At 47.2% G+C, this 20,974-nt stretch overlaps 3 protein-coding genes across 7 annotated transcripts in view; 2 read left to right on the forward strand and 1 right to left on the reverse strand.

Moving 5' to 3' along the window:
- Rrn3 (RNA polymerase I transcription factor RRN3) overlaps positions 1 to 1,921 on the forward strand; it is a 35,047-nt gene extending 33,126 nt beyond the window's left edge. The window contains exon 18 of the mRNA XM_026409264.2: positions 143 to 1,921. Coding sequence (XP_026265049.1) covers positions 143 to 325 — 183 coding nt within the window. The 3' untranslated portion in view covers positions 326 to 1,921. The remainder of the gene's footprint in view (positions 1 to 142) is intronic.
- Positions 1,922 to 4,790: 2,869 nt separating this feature from the next.
- Positions 4,791 to 20,822, forward strand: Ntan1 (N-terminal asparagine amidase). 2 transcript variants are annotated; one of them, XM_026409251.2, is made up of 10 exons: positions 4,791 to 4,932; positions 12,506 to 12,608; positions 12,685 to 12,750; positions 13,056 to 13,164; positions 15,167 to 15,240; positions 16,501 to 16,554; positions 17,011 to 17,064; positions 17,925 to 18,022; positions 20,013 to 20,126; positions 20,482 to 20,822. In XM_026409251.2, exons 1-10 carry the CDS (start codon positions 4,852 to 4,854, stop codon positions 20,659 to 20,661), a joined length of 933 nt encoding a protein of 310 aa, XP_026265036.1. In that variant the 5' UTR covers positions 4,791 to 4,851; the 3' UTR covers positions 20,662 to 20,822. The 2 variants fall into 2 exon arrangements, with proteins under 2 accessions (XP_026265036.1, XP_026265038.1); XM_026409253.2 differs by lacking the exons at positions 12,506 to 12,608; positions 12,685 to 12,750.
- The window catches only part of Pdxdc1 (pyridoxal dependent decarboxylase domain containing 1), a 54,663-nt gene continuing 53,789 nt past the window's right edge, over positions 20,101 to 20,974 (reverse strand). For all 4 annotated transcript variants that reach the window (XM_077802981.1, XM_026409249.2, XM_026409246.2 and 1 more), the window contains exon 24: positions 20,101 to 20,180. In XM_077802981.1, coding sequence (XP_077659107.1) covers positions 20,121 to 20,180 — 60 coding nt within the window. In that variant the 3' untranslated portion in view covers positions 20,101 to 20,120. The remainder of the gene's footprint in view (positions 20,181 to 20,974) is intronic.

Below are 20,974 nucleotides of genomic sequence, written 5' to 3' on the forward strand. Positions count from 1 at the left end.
GGTGCTGAGGATCGAACCCGGGCCGCACGAATGCCAGGCGAGCGCGCTACCGCTTAAGCCACATCCCAAGCCTGGAAAGGAATTCTTGAAAGCTTGTCAGGGCCCCATTGGTGATCTTACTGATGGTGTGTTTTTCACACAGGAGATGGAGGAAGATGAAGATGATGATTTTTTGAAAGGCGAAGTGCCCCAGAACGATGCTGTGATTGGGATCACACCGAGCTCCCTTGATGCCCATTTCCGAAGTCCTTCTAGTAGCGTGGGCTCCCCTCCTGTGCTGTACATGCCAGGCCAGTCCCCTGTCACCTCAAGGATTTGCGATTGAGCTGCACTGCCTTCCCATGGTGTCCTCTGTGCCCAGGCTTGTCACAGGGGGTCACCTTGGCTGGAGCACACGCTGCAGGATGGCACTTTGATTCCAGACTTCATTCATCATCTGAACAGAGGTGGCAGGTTCTGTTCGCTGTCTTCACAGATGAAAGGAAAAGAATATCATGTGCAATATTTTACAGAGGGGTTAATGATAAACGGTGGAGACTGCTCGTTAGTGTAATGTGTACATTTTTGGGGTACTGCAGCTTTTTGATGTAATTTTGTGTAATTTTGTATTGGCCACAACCTGTTTTAACCAATAATTTCTTCACTTAAGTTTTTCTGAGGACTGCAGCCACGGGACTTCACTGGCTGCGCTGTTCACTTCCTTGTCGTTGTGTTGTTGAGTGGGGTCAGAGGAGACAGACAAAAAATGAGCGGTGCCAGAGTTGGGCTGGAATACTGAGTTGAGCTGCCACCATAGGAGATCTCCAGGGACATCGGAGACCCATAATGGCTAGGAGTGGGTTTAGAAAAACAGAATCAGACATCATACTTGTGCAGTGCAGAAATGGATTTGAGAGGAAAATGGAGGTTCAGGTAAGTGTACAGTTCATGTTGACTGAAAGTGGCTTTGCTTTTTGTGAAGCACAGCTTGGTATTTTACCCTTTGACTCCCCAGCGTCCCTTCTGCAGCAGTTACACTGAGCTAGTTGTGACCAGCATCAGTCGGTTATTTTAGAGCTTTTTTTTTTGGTCCAAATAGGAAAAAGATTTTTCAGTGATTTTTTTTTTTTTTTTTTTTTGCTAGCTAGACTGAGTAGTAGTCGGAGGTTACTCCTGCAGAACCCACTGCAGCTGCACTTACCCTGTGTTCAGCCTCGGGGAAGCCCTTCCTTAACAAACCTCTTTTTATATTTTTATAACTAAACCCTGAGAGGGAGTCTAAGACAGCCTTGCCTTGTGACAAACTTGTGCAAGCACCGCCAGGGTTGTTCGAAGCTCAAGTGTATTTTCCCATTGTTCCTTATATGTATATTTCTTTGTGTAATTGTGAAGATGGTCATTTTTAAGCATATTTATTTTTCTGCTACTTCTATTTATTTAAAGGCCAACAATATTTTCTTGATTACAAATATTTTGTAACGAAATACTTCCTTTTTTCTAGGGCTTTCTATGCTCTTGTATAATTACATTGATGGCAATGTAGAGTTTGAATTTCTGTCTGTAAATATATTTTTAGAGAAGATTTTTATTGCTTTAAAAAGTTTTGGATATTGGTGATTTTCTTTTGGTGACTTGGTGGAAAATCATTTGAGAACCTTAAGGTTCTCTTTTTTTAAACTGCTGACAAGAAGGTAGATTTTTGTATACTGGATAAAATGAGTAAATAAAATTGTATTCACAGAAATTTATGGAAATTGGGGTCCTAGTGGTTTGGGAAGTAGTTATAATCTAGTAGGATATATTTACAAATATAAGTCTTGCTAAATGTCAAAGGGGTTTGAGAAGTCCATTGTGAAAATAAAACAATTACATGGTTAATTTTGAACTTTCATTCTTATGTCAATAGAGGGGAGGGTACCTTAATAAAAAGACTTCTCACATATGTTTTGATGCCTGTGTACATTTGTTTATAATAACTGATGTGTTAAAACATCTTTTTTTTTTTTTTGCACTGAAAAATTGCTCCTGAGACCTCACTTTTTTTTTTCTTTCTTTTTTCTTCTACTGGGGATTGAATCTAGAGGTGCAGCCACATCCCCAGCCCTGCTGTTACTTGTTTGTTTGTTTTTTGAGACAGGGTCTAAGATGCTTAGGGCTTTGCTTAGTTGCTGAGGTTGGAACTGAACTTTCAGTCCTCCTGCCGCAGCCTCCCAAGCCACTGGGATTAAAGGTGTGCACCACTGTGCCCAGCAAGACTTCATATTAAAGAGAAAAATAATTGCCATTATGATTGGGAGAGTTCAGAAATAAATTGCACGTCCTAGTGAGGATGGCTTCCAGGTGCATAAGCATCAGTGGGTCTCTTGGGCACGCACAGCTGAGAGTGACAGGCTTGAGCAGGTCCAGTGAAGCACTTTGACATGTTACATGTAGCTGGTGTGAATGGACTAGTGACTATTATAAACTGTCATGTTGACCTGACTTCCCTTTCTAACCAGCCATTTGGCTTTAGCAAGTTACCTAGCCTATCTCCAAGCTTCATGTTTAATAGGCTGTAAAGTAGGAATAGCTCAAGCCTGGCATGGTGGCTAGTGCCTGTCTTCCTAGCACTTGTGTGTCTGAGATGGGAGGATGAACTCAAGAGCAAATGTCCAGACCAGCCTGGACAACAGAGCAAGATCCTCTAAAAACAGGAAGGGACTAATTGATGACTGCTTTATGGTTGAGGCATGTGAAAGTTAATCATAGGTGTTGTGGCTGTCTCATGAGAAAGTACTTAAGTATGAGGCTCTTAACGGAAAAGTCTTTTCAGGTCAAAGATGACTTCCATTTCTTCATGTCACTTCTGTGGTACCAACTTAAAAAAGATCTGAATGGGAGAGGATGGGCCAGAGTCTCCCTCTGTGAGGCATGCTTATAATGGTGGTTCTTAACTCTGCTTAGGCCCTAGTTTGCTCTTGGGAGCTTTGAAAAACTATTAGATTCAGGCAAATCCCACAAAGCATCGTCTGCAATTCCAAAATGCCCCCCCCTCTCCCGGTCCTGGCAATGGAACTCAGGATGTCACATATGCTAGGCAAATGCTCTACCACTAAGCTATATTCTGCAGACACTATCTCATTTTTTAAGATAGTGTCTGAAGTTGCCCAGGCTGCCCTTGAACTTGTGATCCTCCTCCCTGCACCTCCCGACTAGCTGAAATTATAGGTCTGCCACTGGCCTGGCCCAAATGTCTCACTTCTCTTGTCTTCACTTTCCAATTCTGTAGTAAGTTATCACCAAGTTTTAAATTATTTTTTATCTGTATGGTGTTTTTTAATTGGTGCATTATACATTATACTTAAACATAATGGTGGGATTCGTTACATATTTGTATATGCACATGATATAACAATTTGGCCAATATCACTCCCTTGTATTCCCCTTTCCCTATACTTTGCAATTCGGATAGTTATTTTCATTTTTTTTATTTTTTACACTTGACCCCAGAGGTACTAGTCTCCAGTCCTTTTTATGTTTTATTTTGAAACAGGGTCTAAGTTGTTTTGAGCTTTGCCAAATTGCTGAAGTTGGCCTCGAACTTGCAATTCTCCTGCCTCAGCCTCCTGGGATTACAGGGGCGCACTACCACACCTGGCTTCTTTATTTACTGCATGCTGGGTAACACTTTATGATTCCTATCCTACAGATGAAGAAGCCAGTTGAAAGAAGTATCTTGCTCAAAGTTACTCTGCTGCTATTTGGTTACGTTAGATTCAGATCATCATTTTAGCCCAAAGCTTTCCCCTTGGGGGTTTAATTTTACCTGCATTACAACAATTGCAGCAAGCCCTACTATTTAGGACTATATTAAGATGATAGAACTGGCTTTGAAATCACGCAAAGCCGCCTTTAACCTTAGCTCAACCACTTACTATTTGTATGACTTGGGGCTAATGCTATCTGTCAGAAGGCAGGTGTTGATGGTAAATGAGAAATACAGGTGATTCATAGAGAAGTGCTTGTCCGAAAGGGAGAATCGGTTCTGGGTAAGAAGTTGGGTAAGCTGGGGATGGGGCCGTCTCCTACCCGCATTTCTTTAAGTTTTAGGATCTTCGTTGAAGGGGCTTGGAAACTTGAGTGGGAGGTGCTTGAAAGAAAGGGATGCAAAACACAGCTGGTGAAATTCTAATGAAGTTCCCCTCTGCGTGAGGCGATTCTGCCCCAACACCTTTCGGAAAGTTACCTCCCGTTAGTGTAGTTGGATCTCACTGAGTAATGCTCCCAGGTGTTGGAAGAGAGCCCCGCCGAGACGCCGCCCCGCAAGGCTGTTCCTGTCCGTGCTCCAAACAGCAAGTGTTGCCCACGGTTTCTAGGCGTGGGGGACCAGTACAGTTCGGGAATCTATTTTTCTCGGTAAATCGTGCCTTGAATACAGCCCCCAGGAGCTGCACAGCAGGGACCCAAGCTTGCGAAGGTCGCACACCTGAGGAGGGTGGGGCAGGGGTACGAAGCCGGCGGGCTCCAGCCGCGGGCACCACTAGGACCCGGGTCTCTGCGCCGCGCAGCCGCTGCCCTCGCCCCGCCCCCGCGGCCTGGCCCCGCCCCCGGCTCCCACGCTCTCAGGACTTCACTTCCCGGCGCCCCTTGTGGAGGAGGCCGCCGCGCTCGGACTACATTTCCCGTGAGGCCCTGCGGCCCCCTCCCTGGCTCTCTCCGGCTCTCCCGGGTTTCTGCAGGCGACGCCGCGCCCGTCCGGACTCCACCTCCCGGCAGCACCCGCGGCGGGGCAGGGTGGGCGGGTCGCGGCGGTCCGAGGGGCGGGGGCGGCGGCGGCGCCAGGACTGGGGAGGCCGCCGCCTCCCTGGGCCTGCCCGGGCGGCCGCCTCCGCGATGCCGCTGCTGGTCGACGGGCGGCGAGTGCGGCTGCCGCAGTCCGCCGGGGAGCTGGTCCGAGCCCACCCGTCTCTGGAGGTAAGCGGGGCCCGGCGCGGGGGCTTCGGGGCGGGCCCGAGGGGAGCCGCCGGGCCAGGCTGCCCGGCAGAAGGAGCCCTCCTCCGCCCGCCGCCGCCACCGCCACCGCCGTCCCTCTCCTGACACGGAGTTGAAAGTTGGCGCTGCCGCCGCGTTCGGAGCCCGGCCGCCAACGCGGTTTCCTCTTGGGACTCCGCGGACCTCTTCCTTCTTCAGACCTCAGAGGGCACTGCCCAGGCCCCTCTGTTACAAGGAAGGGACGGGCCCAGAGAGGTTAGGTGACTGGACCCGGGTCGCACAGCGCCGGGCTTGAGGACACCCCGGGACCCCCGGATCCCAGCAGGGCGTTGCCTCCCCCCAGTGCGGACTTGCGGCTTTTAGGCAAATCTGGGCGCCCGCCCTGGCTCACTGGCTCTCGCAGGGGGTCCCCGCCCTGCGGGGAACCCTGCTGCGTCCTGGTGCCCTCGGAAGCAAGGCTGTTGCAGGGGGGGCCGCCGACAGCGCCTGGGCAGAGGTGTCCCGGCGGGTTCCTTCTCCTTTCTCCCCCGGCCCTCCTACCCCCGGATGTGGGGCGCCTGGTTATTTTTAGCCCGAGGAGAGGACCACGCCCTGATGGAAGGGTTTTTTTGTCTTTGTTTTTCCTGCTTTTGTCCCCGAGTACTTCTCTGAACCCTCAGTCCACGCGCGTGCAGGGACGTTGGGCAGAGTGCACGGTGTGAACTCGTCGGGGACTCGGATCCCGCCAAGGGGGCGTCACCCTGCCGGTGGAGGTGCGGGCCCGTCCCGACCGCCGGCGACCTCGGGGCGCCTCCGGGCGAGCGGGGAAGTGGGTTTTTCATCAGAGAAACAGCTCCAAGATCGCAGCGTCAAGTGCCGCGAAGAGAAACGGGCGGGCGTCGCTCTGGGTCGGGAAGCAGAGGACCCCAGGCTGGGTTCCAGAGGCTTCCCCGGCTGGACAGTCCGTGGCGTTGGGTTGGCTAACTTGGTCCCCCGGGTCTGTCCCCGCGATGTCAGCTTCCCAAGGTGGAGAGCGAGTGTCTTCACCTTTGTACCGGGGAGCCCAGGACAGCCCCTGTCCTAGACTTTGTGCTCAGTAAATATTAGTGACACCGATGAATGAACACATTGACCCTGAAAACCGTGTGCAGGTGCCAGAGCGAGCGACGGGGACCAGGCGGGCAGCTCGGTGTGCCTCTCAACTTGCATTTCAAGTCGTGATGTTACCAAATTCGTGCTGGGCTAAGCATTGTGCTCTGTCACTTCCTTGTGGGATGTGTGACATCAGGAGTAGTACTCACCTCACGGAGGGAAGGAAATTTCAGCCAGCTAAAAAGTTTAGGTGACACTCTACTTTCATGTCTGTTTGAAAATGTCTATGATGGAAAGTGAGGTTGGTGTCCAGGGCAGCTCAGCGTTGGAGGCATGTGGTGACCTGCCAGGGCTGCGCCCTCTCAAGGAAGGTTTTGGCCTATTTAGGGAGACTTGGCCCAGGGAGGCTGCATGGTGGGGACCATGCCTGTTACAGAAGCACAGAGGAGGATGCCACTGGTGGGCAGCAGGGTACGGGCTGTGGGAGCAGACTGGGATGTCTCCCTGGTCCTGGAGAGTGAGTTGGAGCACCCAGGAAATACACCTGGAGAGGCGGGTTGCACCTAGATGACTGAGCTGCTGTGGATCTGTCACCTAGTTAGCAATGGGGAGATATGAAAGGTTTGATTAATTTTTTCCATAATGAGCAGTATATGCTCTTCATAGGAAATAGAAAGTATAAATATTAAAAAGAAAAAAATAATTGGATCACAGCCATTCTTCATGTTTTGGTGAATATCTTAAGATTTTCCTATTTTTTTTTTTTGCACTGAGGATTGAACCCAGGGCACTTTACCACTGAATTAAATCTCCAGCCCTTTAAATTTTTTAAATTTTGAGACAGGGTCTCACCAAGTTGCTTAGAGCCTCACTAAATTTCTGAGGCTGGCCTCAAACTTGCCATCCTTCTGCCAAGTCAGTGGGATTCTGGGAGTGTACCACCACATCTGGCATGTGAAGTGCTTTTCAGAATGATAGCATGGCTGAATGCAGTGGTGCTTGCCTATAATCCCAAGCTCCGGAGGCTGAGGCAGGAGGATTGCAAGTTTGAGACCAGTGTCTGTCTCAAAATAAGTAAAAAGAGCCAGGGACGTGAGTCAGTGGTTAAGTGCCACCTTGGGTTCAATCCCTGGTAGCAGGGAGAAAAAAAACAAAAGCAAACTCTGGGTCTTTTTGGTGTGATGGCTAAGCTGTAAGCATGCAGTACCAGCATTTATAGCCTGTGACAAGCACACAGGGTGTCCACCCTCATCTGCGGTTTTGCATCCTGTAGTTTATTACCTGGGTCAACCAGTCTGAAAATATTAAATGGAGAATTACAGAAATAAATAATCCTTAAGTTTTAAATAACTTTTATTGAAGTATATTGTTTGTATTGTTTGCTTTTTGTTCTTAGTTATTAATCTCTTTCCTTGTTTTTTTTTTTTTTTTGGTATGGGGGATTGAATCCAGGGCACTTAACCACTGAGCCACATCCCCAGGCTTTTTTACTTTTTGAGACAAGGTCTCAAGAAGTTGCTTAGGGCCTCACTACATTGACTGGCCTTGAGTTTGTGAGCCTCCTGCCTCGGCCTTCCTTTTGACTTGCTGGGATTACAGGCGTGGCCAGCATGCCTGGCCTAGCTGTTGTTAATATTATTGTGCCAAATTTATAAATTAAAGTCATCATGTGTGTGTATGTATTGGTAAAAATATCTGTAGGGGTCAGTACCCTCCGTGGTTCAGGCAGCCACGGGGGATCTGAAACATGCCCCCGAGGGTAAGGGAGGGCTGCCATAACAGCCCACTGTAGTAGCACCAGGGAACTTGCCACGCGCTGCCACTGCCCTGTGAAATAAGTGTAGTTACTATTCTTATTTTACAGATGAGGACCGAGGATCAGGAAAGTTGAGTGACCTGTGCAAGGTCCCAGATCCTCCAAGTGCTGAAGCCGGGCTGGAACCCTGGCAGTCTGCCCTTGTCTTTGGTGCTGAGTAATTCAATACAGTAGCCATTAGCTGCATGGCTATTTACATTAAAATTAAGATAAATAAAATCTAAATATCATTTCCTCAGTCACACTAGCGGCGTTTCAAGTGCTCAACAGCCACAGGTGGCTGCTATATGAGACAGTGCAGATCCAAATCATTCCCACCCGGCTGAAAGTCCCTTTGTGCAATGCTTGAACTCAGCAGTTTTCTTCCACTAAGTTACAACCCTGGAAACCCTCACCCATTAAGAAAAAATTTAAAGCGGGGTCTTACTATGTCACCCAGGCTGGCCTTGAACTTGTGATCTTTCTACTTCAGCCTCCTGAGAAGCTGGGATTATAGGTGTGCACCACCATGCTGGGCCAGCTTTCACTTTTTTTTTGCACAGGGGATTGAACCCAGGGTCACTTTAACTCTGAGTCACATTCTCATCCCTTTTTTATTTTTAATTTTGAGACAGAGTCTCACTAAGTTGCTTAAGGCCTGCCTAAATTGCTGAGGTTAGCCCAAACTTGTGATCCTCCTGCCTCAGCCTCCTGAGCGGCTGGGTTGGCAGGAGTGCACCTTAGTACCTGGCTCCGCTTTCTCTTAATCATTCACTTGGGTTCAGTAACCATCCTGGAATGTCTTGTTTAATGGTACTATAATATGAATGCACCATAACTTAAATTTCTGCCTTTCTTTACTTATTTTGGTGGCTTTTATGTATTTATTATCTTTTTTACAAAATCCAAATGTGAATGGAACCCAGGGCCTCATGAATTCGAGGCAAGTACTTTACCACTGAGCCATACCCCCAGCCTGTTTCTGCTTTTATTTTTTAATTTTTTAAAAATTTTATTTATTTTGTAGGGTTAGGGATTGAACCAGGGGTGCTCTACCACTGTGCTCCACCCAAGCCCTTTTTATTTTTGTTTTGAGAAGCTAAGTTGCTGAGGGTGGCCTTGAACTTGCAATCCTTCTGTCTCAGTCCCCAAGCCAAGTCATTGGGATTATGGTGTGCACCACTGCACCTGAGTCTACTTTTAAACATGGAGGTGTTTGTGAGATTTCACCAAAATGAACATTCTCAGAGCTACATCTTTATGAACAGGCTTAGATTTTGAGTAGAATTGATGTTACAGAATCAGTGTTTAGAAGCAGTGAGGCTGGCGGCCCCCTTAGATAGGATTGGCAGGGTAAGGAAGGAGACCTTGGGGCTGGGGGACAGAGGTGGGAAAGGGTGACAGCCACCCACTGGTGAGCTCTCGTAGGGGCCAACACAGTGCAAGCCCAAAGCAAGTCACCTCTTAGTGGATCCTCACCAACTAACAAGGTGGATGTCATCCTGCCATTTATCAGAGGGGGAAACGGGTACCGGGTACGGGCTTGCCCAGGATCTGCTGCTCATAGGGTGTGCTGCAGTAAGGTGTTCATGGTGGTCCCAGGGAGGAACCCGGGTGGCATGTGAGGCAAGTGCTCCGCCCATGGAGCTGCACCCCCTGGCTTTAGTCATTTGGATGGGAGACAAGGAAAGGGTGAAGGTGTAGTTATGGGAAAGGAGGCTTGATTTGAGAACCCCGTCTGTTGACAGTGCCGCTGCCGCTGTGCCTCACGGCTCGCACGCTCAGGCCTGTGCAGGAAGCGTGGCGCCAGCTAAGGGAAGCAGGCTCGCCCCCGGTGCAGCTGGGTGAGGGCTCGGCCAGCCACTCTGCACACAGCCTGTGGGTCAGGAAGGGCTTTACATTTTTAAATAGTCGAAAAAATCAAAAGAATAATATTTTGTGATGGGAACTTAGCTGAAATTCAAATTTTGGTGTTTCCTATAAATAAAGTTTTGCTGGAACACAGCCACGTCCCCTGGTCTGGTGTCTGTGGCTGCTTTGATGCTACAGCGACAGAGACTTGTGGCCTGCAAAGCCTCAAAGGTCCTCTTAGGAAGAGTGGCCAACCCCTGGGTTGTAGTGGAGTTGGTGTCCAGGGAATGTCACAACTTGAGAGAACGGGGGCTTTGATTTCAGAATGTGACGAAGTCGGGCTGGGGTGTCCCCAAGAGAAGTTCTGCTGAAACGTCTCATTTCCCAGAGTGGAGGTCAAACCCACTCGCGCTCTCGTGGGGCAGTGTCTTCCTGTCCCTCTGGCTTGTTCCTTTGGGAAACAAGAGTCGTGTTGAAGAGAGGATTGGGGTCTTTGGGACAGTGGTTTGCTTTTGTGGGTGACCTTGCCTACACAGGCGCCCCTGGAATACCTGTCACATTTATTTCCTGCGGATGCCGCAGCAGTTGCCTTGCCAGCCTCACTTCCCACCCCGCCTCGCTCGACGCCCCCTGCAGTGCTGGGTGGTAAAGCCATTGCCTTACAGTTCATTTCTTGAATTGAAGGCTTGTTTCTTTTCTTTTCTTTTCTTTTCTTTTCTTTTCTTTTCTTTTCTTTTCTTTTCTTTTCTTTTCTTTTGTTACCAGGGGTTGAATTCAGGGGCACTCGACCACTGAGCCACATCCCCAGCCCTATTTTGTATTTTATTTAGTGACACGGTCTCACTGAGTTGCTTAGTGCTTCGCAGCTGCTAAGGTTGGCTTTGAACTCCTGATCCTCCTGTGTCAGCTTCCCAAATCGCTGGGATTACAGTGGTACAGCGCTCAGCCCCTCCACCCCACTTGTTTCTTTCTTTTTTTTTTTTTTTAGAGAGAGAGAAAAAAAAATTTAATATTTATTTTTTAGTTTTCGGCAGACACAACATCTTTGTTGGTATGTGGTGCTGAGGATCGAACCCGGGCCGCACGCATGCCAGGCGAGCGCGCTACCGCTTGAGCCACATCCCCAGCCCCCTACTTGTTTCTTTTAAATTATTGTTTTGCTTCCAGTTAGTGGAAATTCCTTAACTGAAGAAAACGATGAACAACTAGTCAAACTTGTCATTTACTACATCTTGTATTGATTCACCCCAAAACCTAAATTAGCAGAAGGTATCAGAATGGCAAAAAGCTTATACAAGTGTGTAAAACAGCCAGGTGCTGTGACGCACACCTGAAATCTTAGCAACCCAGCAGGCTGAGGCAGGAGGATTGCAAGTTCTAGGCCAGCCTCAGCAACTTATCGAGGTCATAAGCAACTTAGTGAGACCCAATCTCCAAATTAAAAAAAAAATAGGTCTGGGGATATAGCTCAGTTGGTGGAGCACTTGCCTTGAATACACAAGGCCCTGGGTTCAATCCCCAACACCACCAAAAAATAAATAAATAAAATTAAAAAAAATAATAAAATAATAAAAAAAAGAGGGCTGAGGATGTGGCTCAGAGGTTAAGTGCTCCTGGGTTCAATATACTCTCACACATTTTAGTAAGTGTTTTCATTGAGGTATTTATTTGTAAATAAAGAAGGAAATAATGCAGGTTAGTGTTTTATCAGTTTGACATTTAAAAATGTTTAATTCAGCTTTCATTAAAGAATTTAACACCTAAATTCTTTTTAAAAATACTCTATCCTCGGGTTGGAAACTGGGGCCTCGTGCATGGTAGGTAGGCAAGTGCTCTAGCATAGATGACACCCTCAGCTCCTAAATTCTCTTTTTTAAAAATAGATTTACAGCATAAGAATTTATACAAATACCCAACTAGACAAATCTTTTGACGTCTAATGTTAATATGTCCTTCATAAATTCTCATTTCTTTTTGTTTTTCTGCTTTAATGACATCATAGCTGGGCATGGTGGTGCATGCCTGTAATCCCAGTGACTCAGGAGGCTGAGGCAGGAGGATGCAGGTTCAAAGTCAGGCTCAGCAATTTAGGGAGGCTGTAAGCAATCTAGGGAGATCCTGTCTCAAAAAATAAAAAGGGCTGGGGATGTGGCTCAGTGGTTAAGTGTCCCTGGGTTCAGTCTCCAATACAAAAAAAAAAAAAAGACATCATAGAAGACAACAGCCGCAGTAAAGTCCTTTGTGGTGGCACAGCCCAACTGTGGTTTTGTTGGTGACTTTTTCCGGTGTGAATAAGCGTTTTACCCTTGTTGATGAATAGTGTATTTATAGCTCTTTAAAAAACTGTCCAGTTTTGCCTTTCACTTAACACTCAAAACTCCTCCCATGTCCTCCCTGATTCCTGACTGCAGTTAGTGGGTGACGAGGCCTCCTGCTGTCCGCGGCTCTCTGCTGCTCTAAATAACACAGCCATGGCCCTCAGTACAGAGTTCTGGAAGTGGGGTGAGTAGATGAGGGGACAGGGAAGTCCTAGCCTGCTCTGAGAGGAAGAGAAGGAGGGCCATGGCCTTGGAGCCACTACTGTTAACACAGTCAGGAGTCACTCCCTCTTGAGTGAAGAACTGTGATCGAGGATCTTGACTCTTGTAGGTAAAATGGCTTGTCTCCTGGGCATATTCCAGATGAATGCTACGCTGCTTCTCATCTCAGTCTGTCACATGACATACCAGATACGCCAGCGTGCTTCCCACGCAGAGCACACTTCGGCTCTCTCCACCTATTTAGTTATTTCAATCCTCACTAATTCACATCACTATTTTATTTTTTTTAATTAAACAGGAAAGAGCCAGACTTCTCAGAGGTCAGTCTGTTCAACAAGTGGGACCCCAGGGCCTTCTGTATGTTCAGCAAAGAGAGCTTGCAGTGACCTCCCCAAAGGATGGTAGGTTAGGAAGCAGTGAATTGGGCGTTATCCCAAAAGGCTACTGGATATTTTATTTTATTTCTTTTTCAAACAGGCTCCATCTCCATTCTGGGTTCTGATGATGCCACTACTTGTCACATTGTGGTCCTGAGGCACACAGGTATGATGAGAGAGGTGGAGGACACCATTGCTTAAACCGGCCCAGCAGTGTGGGACCATTTCCCTTCTCACCTTGAGCTTCCTGGTACCTGTTTGAAAGCTGACTTGGCTTACCTTCTCTCTCGTCTGCATGGTACCTCCCTGTTGCCCTGGTCAGAATGGGTTGGCTGGGCAGCACGGCCTTTTCTATTTTTTTTTTAAACAGGACATTCAAAGATGAGGCAGCTGAGTGGACAGGAGTAGTCCTGGCTTGCTTCCTGAATTCCCCTGGGGAATAACCTGAGTCATTTCACCCTTGTTCTTCAGGTAATGGGGCTACCTGCCTGACGCATTGTGATGGAACTGACACCAAAGCCGAGGTCCCCTTGATCATGAACTCCATAAAATCCTTTTCTGACCACGCTCAAAGTGGAAGGTGAGCTCCATGCTACTCTTTCGTGAATTGGGAACTTTGTGGCATCGTGACACTACCATGCCTTGCTTGCTCCCCTGAGAACGCAGCCCGCCTTGGCACTGCTGCAGCAGTGAGTGAGTGAGTACACGGGTCCCAGGTGCAGGCAGGTAGTCAGTGCTGGGTTCTCCACAGGTGGGACCCCGAACCTGTCGTTCCACTTTTAGAGATGTGCTGTTAGAGCTGGGCCCATCACATGCTGCTGGTACTGCAGCTGTGGCCTCTCTCGCTCAGCAACTGCTTGTTGAAATGCTTCCTCTGAGCAGCAGCCGGCCACAGAGCCAAGCACGTGCCGCCCCATGGTGCTCTCTCAGGGGAGGAGCAGGCCCAGGAAACCACAGGGGTGTCTGGTGTGTGTGTGGGGGGGACAAGGCAGGGAAGCAGCGTGTGGAGGCTGGGGCGAGGGGCAGTTTGACATCCCAGTCCAGTGGTGGCTAGGGTGTGGATTGCTGGGTAGAACCGGCCCCTGACCTGGCAGTCCCCCAAGACCATGTGTTCCTCTCAGCCCCCGCGCTCCCTCCGTTTGACAGGCGCACAGAGGAAGTATACTGGAGTCAAACGGCTAGAGGCTAGATCAGTGCTGGGCCTCCCACTCAGGCCACCATCACACCTCTGCTCACACCTGTACCCCTCCTTCCTGTCACTGCACAGGCTTGACTCATTCTGTTGGTGGCCACTGAGTGAGCTAGTCCAGTGATATGCAAGTGCTTAGAATCCCAGGGAAGCTCCGTCACTTTCACTCATTAACTCAAAGCAACGAAAACATTTTTTCTTCTTCCTTTGGTCCCCAGGACTGAACCCAGGGCCTCCTCACACATGCCAAGCATGTGCTGAGCTGACAGCCCCAGCCCCCAATTTTAAATGTAATTCTCTTCTGGCTGGGTCAGCCACAGGCTGGCAGGCCTCATCGCTGTGACCTGCGCAGTTGCAAAACAGCAGGTTCATTTTGTACTGGCTCCAGCAGGTTATGTCCTAGACCTGACGCTGGGCCTGGACTCCGTGGTTCTCAGAACATGGTCATCAGCTATTCCTGGTCTGTTCCTAGGGGAACTGATTTGGTTACTGTGGAAGCCCGGAGCCTAGTCTGGTAGTCCAGTGGTCACAAAGCCAGTGGTCACAGCCCTTCTTACTATTTAACATCTCTTATGAGGCCACTTGATGCCACACCCTGTACAGGGTACATAGCAGTTCTGGTTCATTCTTTAGGAAGGTCGTGTGTCTTGGTGGACATCAGTGCAGTATGGCAGCACCTCTCCCCTCCCCCAGCACGAGTCTCCCAGGTTGTTACAGGCTATGGAGAAGGTCACGTATGAGAAATGGGGTCAGACAAAGTTAGTTTGGGTGTTGTAGTTGTATCACTTGTCAGAGCTTTACTATACTCTGGTGCACGGGGACTCCGAGGGAGAGGTCACCAAAGGCATGGTTTCTCAAACTACCCCTTGTTCCCATCTCATGGGGCCGTGTTTGTGCTCACACTGTGGGAAGGTCTGGTGTCCTGGGTCCTAGGCTTGTGCTTTGGAAATGCTGATGAGAACCCCTCAGAGGAGGCAGCACCCACCTAGTGTCTACTTGCCAGGGAGCCCTCTCTTACATCTCACCCAGCTCTTCCTGGTTGAGGACCTCAAGAAATTTTAAAAGTGTCTCACTTGGGTGGGTGGATGACGAAGCAGTTGTGTTCCTCTAGAGCAGTTTCTCACCTCTGCACAGGTGGCACTGCATTTGTGTTCAGATGGCCATCCCCTCCGTCATCAGGGAAGCTGGGCAGGGTCCTCAGAAGACTGCCAGTGGCCTTGGCAGCGCCACCCACATTCCCAGTTTGCCCCAAATTTGTGTGTTGTGAATGAAAAAGGCCAGAAGCATCCTGGAGCAGGGGTTCGTGGAAGCTCAGAACTAAAAATCAAAGCAGAACCAGCGTGCCCTGCCGCGTGCTGTCCTGGCTCTGACCACCGTGCCGTCTCTTTGCCAGGCTGGAAGTGCACCTCGTGGGAGGCTTCAGTGATGACAGGCAGTTGTCACAAAAACTTACTCACCAACTTCTTAGTAAGTTCATTGTTTCTTTCTCTAGTTTGATAAAGATTTCCACCTATTTTTTGCTTTTTTTTTTCCACCTATTTTTTGTTAAAAATCCCAACTAGAATGAAGCCTAAGAGGGCAGACTTGGAGTAGATGAAGAAATGGTCCTGCTCAGCTGGAACTGAACACAGAGGTAGAACAGCACGGAGCGAAATTTGGAGGGGCCAACAGAATGGAGATAAGATTTTCAACTGGCACATTCTAGTATAGTAAATGATCCAAATTATATAAAGAACAGAACCATTCTGGTGGGCATGTCCATTTTAACCTGCAGAATCTAAAACACTGATATTTTTTTCCCTATTAGCAAAAAACCCATCAACAAAACACTGTCCTGTCTTAAAGCACAGCAGTGAGGCAGTGAGGTTGGCACACACACAGGCCAGAATACACATGGGGCAGCCGTCAGAAGATGATGCGACTTGGCATCATGGCTTAAGTTTTTAAAAGATTTGACCCATCATTCTCCTTTTGGGAATCTTAAGCAAGTAATCTGAAATGCACACAGATTTATGCCCAGAGATGAGCAATAGAACATTATTTACAAGAAACAATAATCTGATAACTATCAGTAAGTTATGCAGTCACTAAAAGTTACTGAAAGAACTTTGAATTACAAGCTCTTAAGCTTGTACATGTGTACTTTCCCATGTGTATGAGAGGATATAAAATTGTCTACATGGTGTGAGTGGGTATGAAATTGACTCTATGCTTGGGCTCAACTGTCCACAGAAAAAGAGGGAAGGAGAGAGACTGAGTATTGACACAGCTAGGATAGTTACTTCATTATGCCCCCTTGTATCTTCCACGATGACCATATTTTCTTGTATACATGTGTGCAGTGCTGGACATGGAACCCAGGGAGGACCCTGGGAATGCTGGGCAAGCGCTCTGCAACTGAGCTTCACCACCAGCCTCACCAGATTTTTTATGACCCTGATAATCAAGGGGACAAAAGGTGATCAGAAGAAGAGTTATTAAAGTCTACTCTTAGGGGTCTGTGTGTCCCCCCAAAGCTCTAAGGAAGATAAAGATGGAAAGGCTTAGTCGTCTCTCCTTTGGGCTTGAGGCTAAGCATGTGTCTGGCCTTAGCCCAGGTGGTGGCTGTGAGGAGGGCGAGGCAAGCGCTCAGCTGGCTTCCGCCTCTGCCCCTGTCTTGACTTGCTCAGCAGTGTGTTCTGCCCAGAGGAACTTGTTTGACATCCAATTTCAAAATTCTAATTATAGGTGAATTTGACAAACAAGAAGATGACATTCACTTGGTGACATTATGTGTGACAGGTAAGTTTTGCCAAAACAAACTGCAGGGTTCAGGTACATTTTGCCCACAACTTTCCTGCAGGACTAGCACCAGGACCCAAGTCGGAAAACACACACAGAGGTTGTCCCAGCTTTGTTGGCTGTCTCTAGCCACCACCGCCCACCCCGCCCATGACAGACCCTAGTGCAGGTGCTGGACTCTTCTCTCCACATGCACTGCATCTCCCTCCTCAGGACTGTCAGAGCCTGCCTCTCCTCTCTGGGAGGGGAGGCCCTGACCAGAGGAACTGCCCCCTGCTTGGCAGATGCCTGGGAAGCACCAGGGTCCTCTACTCAGCAGGGAAACTGCCACCATCTGGTTTTCTGATGTCTGCCCCCTGTGCAGTGAGGGCTCCTCCTGTTATTACACACAGTGAAAACAATTGTTTACAGCTTCTTAACGATTATATCTTAAACCTTTTTTTCTTAATTTCTTAGAATTAAATGACCGAGAAGAAAATGAAAACCACTTTCCAATAATTTATGGCATTGGTAAGTAGTGTGTTTACTTAGGGGTTGGAGGATTGGGTTCTTGTTGAAAAGGCAGACTCAGATCAGAATCTGACGGAGGATCCCTACTGCCGTCAGTGCACGGCAGGCTGGACTCCTCTTTTTACTGTGAGACCCTGGGCATGCAACTTGACCTCTCTAACCTTTAACTGTGGAACTGCCACAACGTCCGTAACCCGAGACTCTGGGGAGCAAAAGACAGCAATGCACAGTATACACTGCCCACCTGCACAGGACCCAATAGGGCCACACAGGCCTGTGTGTGAGCGGGTGCCCTCTGGGGAGGGAGTGGGGCATCTGGATCTGTGTGTACTTTGGGAACTTTATTGAGAACTTTATTGAGAAAAAAGTGTACACCTCTCAGAACCTTTCTCCCTCCTGTGACAGTGCCTAGGATTCTCGGGGATGTGGTCTGTGATGGTCTGTATTTGCAAAGGGGTTCTACTGTACCCTTGTATTTATTTAGCTGGATGGTGAATATGCAGGTGCTCATCATCTTACTCTCTGTAACTATGTGTCTAAAACTCTTAAAAGTTCAAGTTAAGAACACTATGATAGCATGTGGACATAGGGCTGACCAGATGGCTTTGCCATGTGCTTGCTGAGCATCTGCCAGGCTCGGCTGGGGCAGTTCATGTCTTACCTGGCCCGGCTCAGGCCTCGGCTGTTTTCAAGGCACAGAGACTGTGCTGTCCCTTTCCAGAGCGGGGAGGCTACAGATACCAGTCACTGTTTATTAGTTCCCAATCTTTTCTCTCAACTTCTGGCTCTTACTTGATGGTAGAAATGTAAGACTGTGTAAGTCTTTTGTCAATTCAAACTCATCCTGTTGTCCCTCACAGCTGTCAACATTAAAACAGCAGAGATATACAGAGCCACATTTCAAGATAGAGGCCCCGAGGAGGAGCTGCGAGCTGCCCGAGCTTTAGCTGGAGGCCCCGTGAGTGGGAACGCGTCTTTGTGTTAGGGGGGTGAGGAGGGAAAATGAATGAAACACCAAAGGCTTGAGTTTTAAAGAACTTAGAAAAGCTCATGTCTGCCTCTTTAAAGCTCAAGATTGATTTTGGGTTATAACCCAGATCCCAGGTTCTCTGCCTTTTTAGGTGCAGGAGGATATAAGTATGAATCCACAATGTCTAGATCCAAAGAGAATGAACCTCTTTTCATTTTAACAACTTTCCATGTATCTTTCCTACAAAGGGAGAGGGGAGCTTCTCTCCTCTGCACTTGGGATCATGCATTCTTTTGGACCAAGTCACTGAAAAGCAGTGTCCTGGAATGATTTAATTAACCCCCAAAATGATCAGATCAATTTAAAACATTAATTTCCTTTAGGGTACTCCCCCCTCCCCCATTTTGGTAGTGTTGGGAATGAGCCCCAGAGCCTGGTGCACGCTAGGCAGATGCTCTACAACTAATTTACATTCCCCAGCCCCTAGGATGCATTTTAAAAAAAAACCAAAAAACAAAAAAACTGGTGCTTAGGATGCTTTTTAATTCTTTTAAATTATTTTCTAATTTAAAAAAATTAGAAAATAACTGGACATGGTAGTGTACACCTGTAATCCCAGACAAGTGAGAGACAAGTTTAAAGATAGGGTTTCACTCAGTTGTCCAAGCTGTCTCTAAAAGGGATGGGGATATATCTCAGTAGTAGAGCACCCAGCACTCAACTCCAAGTACTGTTAAGAAAAATACAAACTCAAGACTTACACGTCCCATTTGAGGGATGGCTTGAACAAGTCTTTAAAAGTACTCAAAAAAAATCAGAAGTTTGCTTGTTTGTGAAATGCTGACATTTTCATAGGAAAACATGTTTAGAGTCAGGGTGCAATCTTGTTTAGGATTCATTTTTATTCAAGGTAGCATAATAATCCTAATTTGGTTAATATCCAGAACACATTTCAGTTTTAGTAACCAAAACTGACTCTTGTTGATTAAGCTGAAAATTATTTTTTTTTATTTATTTTTTTTTTTTACACCAAGGATTGAACTCAGGGCACTCAGCCACTGAGCCCTCTTTTGTATTTTATTTAGAGACAGGGTCTCGCTGAGTTGCTTAGTGCCTCCCTTTTACTGAAGCTGGGTTTGAACTCATGATCCTTCTGTCTCAGCCTCCTGAGTTGGTGGGATTACAGGCATGTACCACCACATCTGGCTCTGAAAATTATCATTGACAAATTTTGGGAATTCAGGGCTGGGGATGTGGCTCAAGCGGTAGTGCGCTCCCCTGGCATGCGTGCGGCCTGGGTTCGATCCTCAGCACCACATACAAACAAAGATGTTGTGTCTGCCGAAAACTAAAAAAAAAAATTTGGGGGGGAATTCAGGGGATAGATCTCTTGATAAATCAGCTTTTATAAGCTGATGTTTCCTTTCTTTTGACGGGGCATCAAGCATTGTGAGCTTCTTTTTTTCTTTTTTTTGGTGATGCTGGGGATTGAACCAAGGGCCTTGTGCATGTGAGGCAAGCACTCTACCAACTGAGCTATATCCCCAGCCTGTATTGTGAGCTTTTTAAGTTGCAAGGTGATCAGTTGCTTGGGGTATGAATGATAAGACAAAGTTTTGTGCAGCCCCGGGAGTATAGACTTCGATCAGACACACCTGGTTGTGAGGCCCAGCTCTGATGCTCACTGGACAGGTGACTTGCCACCTGAGTCTCCAGTTTTCATCCAAAGTGGGAAGACTGCCATCTCCTTGCAGGACTACTGTCAGAACTAAACAGCTAAAAACATTTCCCCACAAAGTGCAGCACCAAACACACTTCAGTAGGTGGCAACTTTGTTATTATGTGAAACACAATTTTTAAGCAGCTTATCATCTGGAAGGGTGCCTTTGAACTAGACTACACTGGAGCTCAAGTAATGGTAGGGTTTGAGAAGTGGGTAACATTCCTGATGTCCTATCCTTGAACTGTTCCCTTTTAGATGATTAGCATTTATGATGCAAAGACTGAGCAACTTCGGATAGGCCCGTATTCCTGGATGCCATTTCCACATGTGGATTTCTGGTTGCAGCAAGATGATAAGCAAATACTAGAGGTGAGAATTTACAGGTTGGGTAAATCTTAGATCTCTGGACCCTGGTTTTCTCATCTGTAAGAAAAAAAACGGTTTAGACTAGATAATAGCTGCTTTTCCTTCAGCGGTAATATTTACTTTCTTGAAGTCACTGGAAGACCCATTGGGGATAAGTAATGTCCCGGGTAACTATACAGGTGAAGCAATAAGGAATATACTGTATTTACTGTACAAGATATGTACATAGAGAACTAGCTATTAATATGAGAATGTCCTGATTAATGATTACAGAACACAAAGATATTCTGACATCTTTATCAAAACAAGGCATAGAGCCACGTTCCTCTTCTCTCAAGCCCACAATCTTGTTTTTCAGAACCTTTCCACTTCCCCTTTGGCTGAGCCCCCCCACTTTGTTCAACATATCAGATCTACCTTGATGTTTTTAAAGAAATACCCCTCTCCAATGAATATGCTGTTTCCTGGAAATAAAGCTCTCCTCTACAAGAAAAATAAAGATGGCTTATGGGAAAAGATCTCTCCTCCAGGAAGCTAAATGTAGGAATTATCAAAGAAAGCTACTTTTTGGCATGACAGAGACCATTGGTGGGGTTTGGAAAGAAGATAAATTTGGAATGTACACCATTGAGTCTTAGGTTTCCTTCCTTCCTCAGTGTCTCTCAAATGACTTTCAAAATAAAATCTTATTTTGACAAAGGCATTTGTTTAGATTTACTTTTTGCTTTACTAAAAAGGTCCATGTCCAACCAGTAATAAGGGACACAGGAAAAATTACCTGGCTATTTCAGACACTTGCATATGTCTTCCTAATTCTGCTGCATTAGTGAATCAAGTAAAATCAATAATTT

Source organism: Urocitellus parryii, chromosome 9 (genome assembly GCF_045843805.1).
Source record: "Urocitellus parryii isolate mUroPar1 chromosome 9, mUroPar1.hap1, whole genome shotgun sequence".
In the NCBI taxonomy this organism is placed as follows: domain Eukaryota; kingdom Metazoa; phylum Chordata; class Mammalia; order Rodentia; family Sciuridae; genus Urocitellus; species Urocitellus parryii.

Coding starts and splice junctions, on each gene's coding strand:
- Ntan1 (XM_026409251.2), top strand. CDS start 4,852: ATGCCGCTGCTGGTCGACGGGCGGCGAGTGCGGCTGCCGCAGTCCGCC. Junction 15,241..16,500: donor ACTTACTCACCAACTTCTTA/GTAAGTTCATTG, acceptor TTCTAATTATAG/GTGAATTTGACAAACAAGAA. Junction 20,127..20,481: donor ATGATAAGCAAATACTAGAG/GTGAGAATTTAC, acceptor CTTGTTTTTCAG/AACCTTTCCACTTCCCCTTT.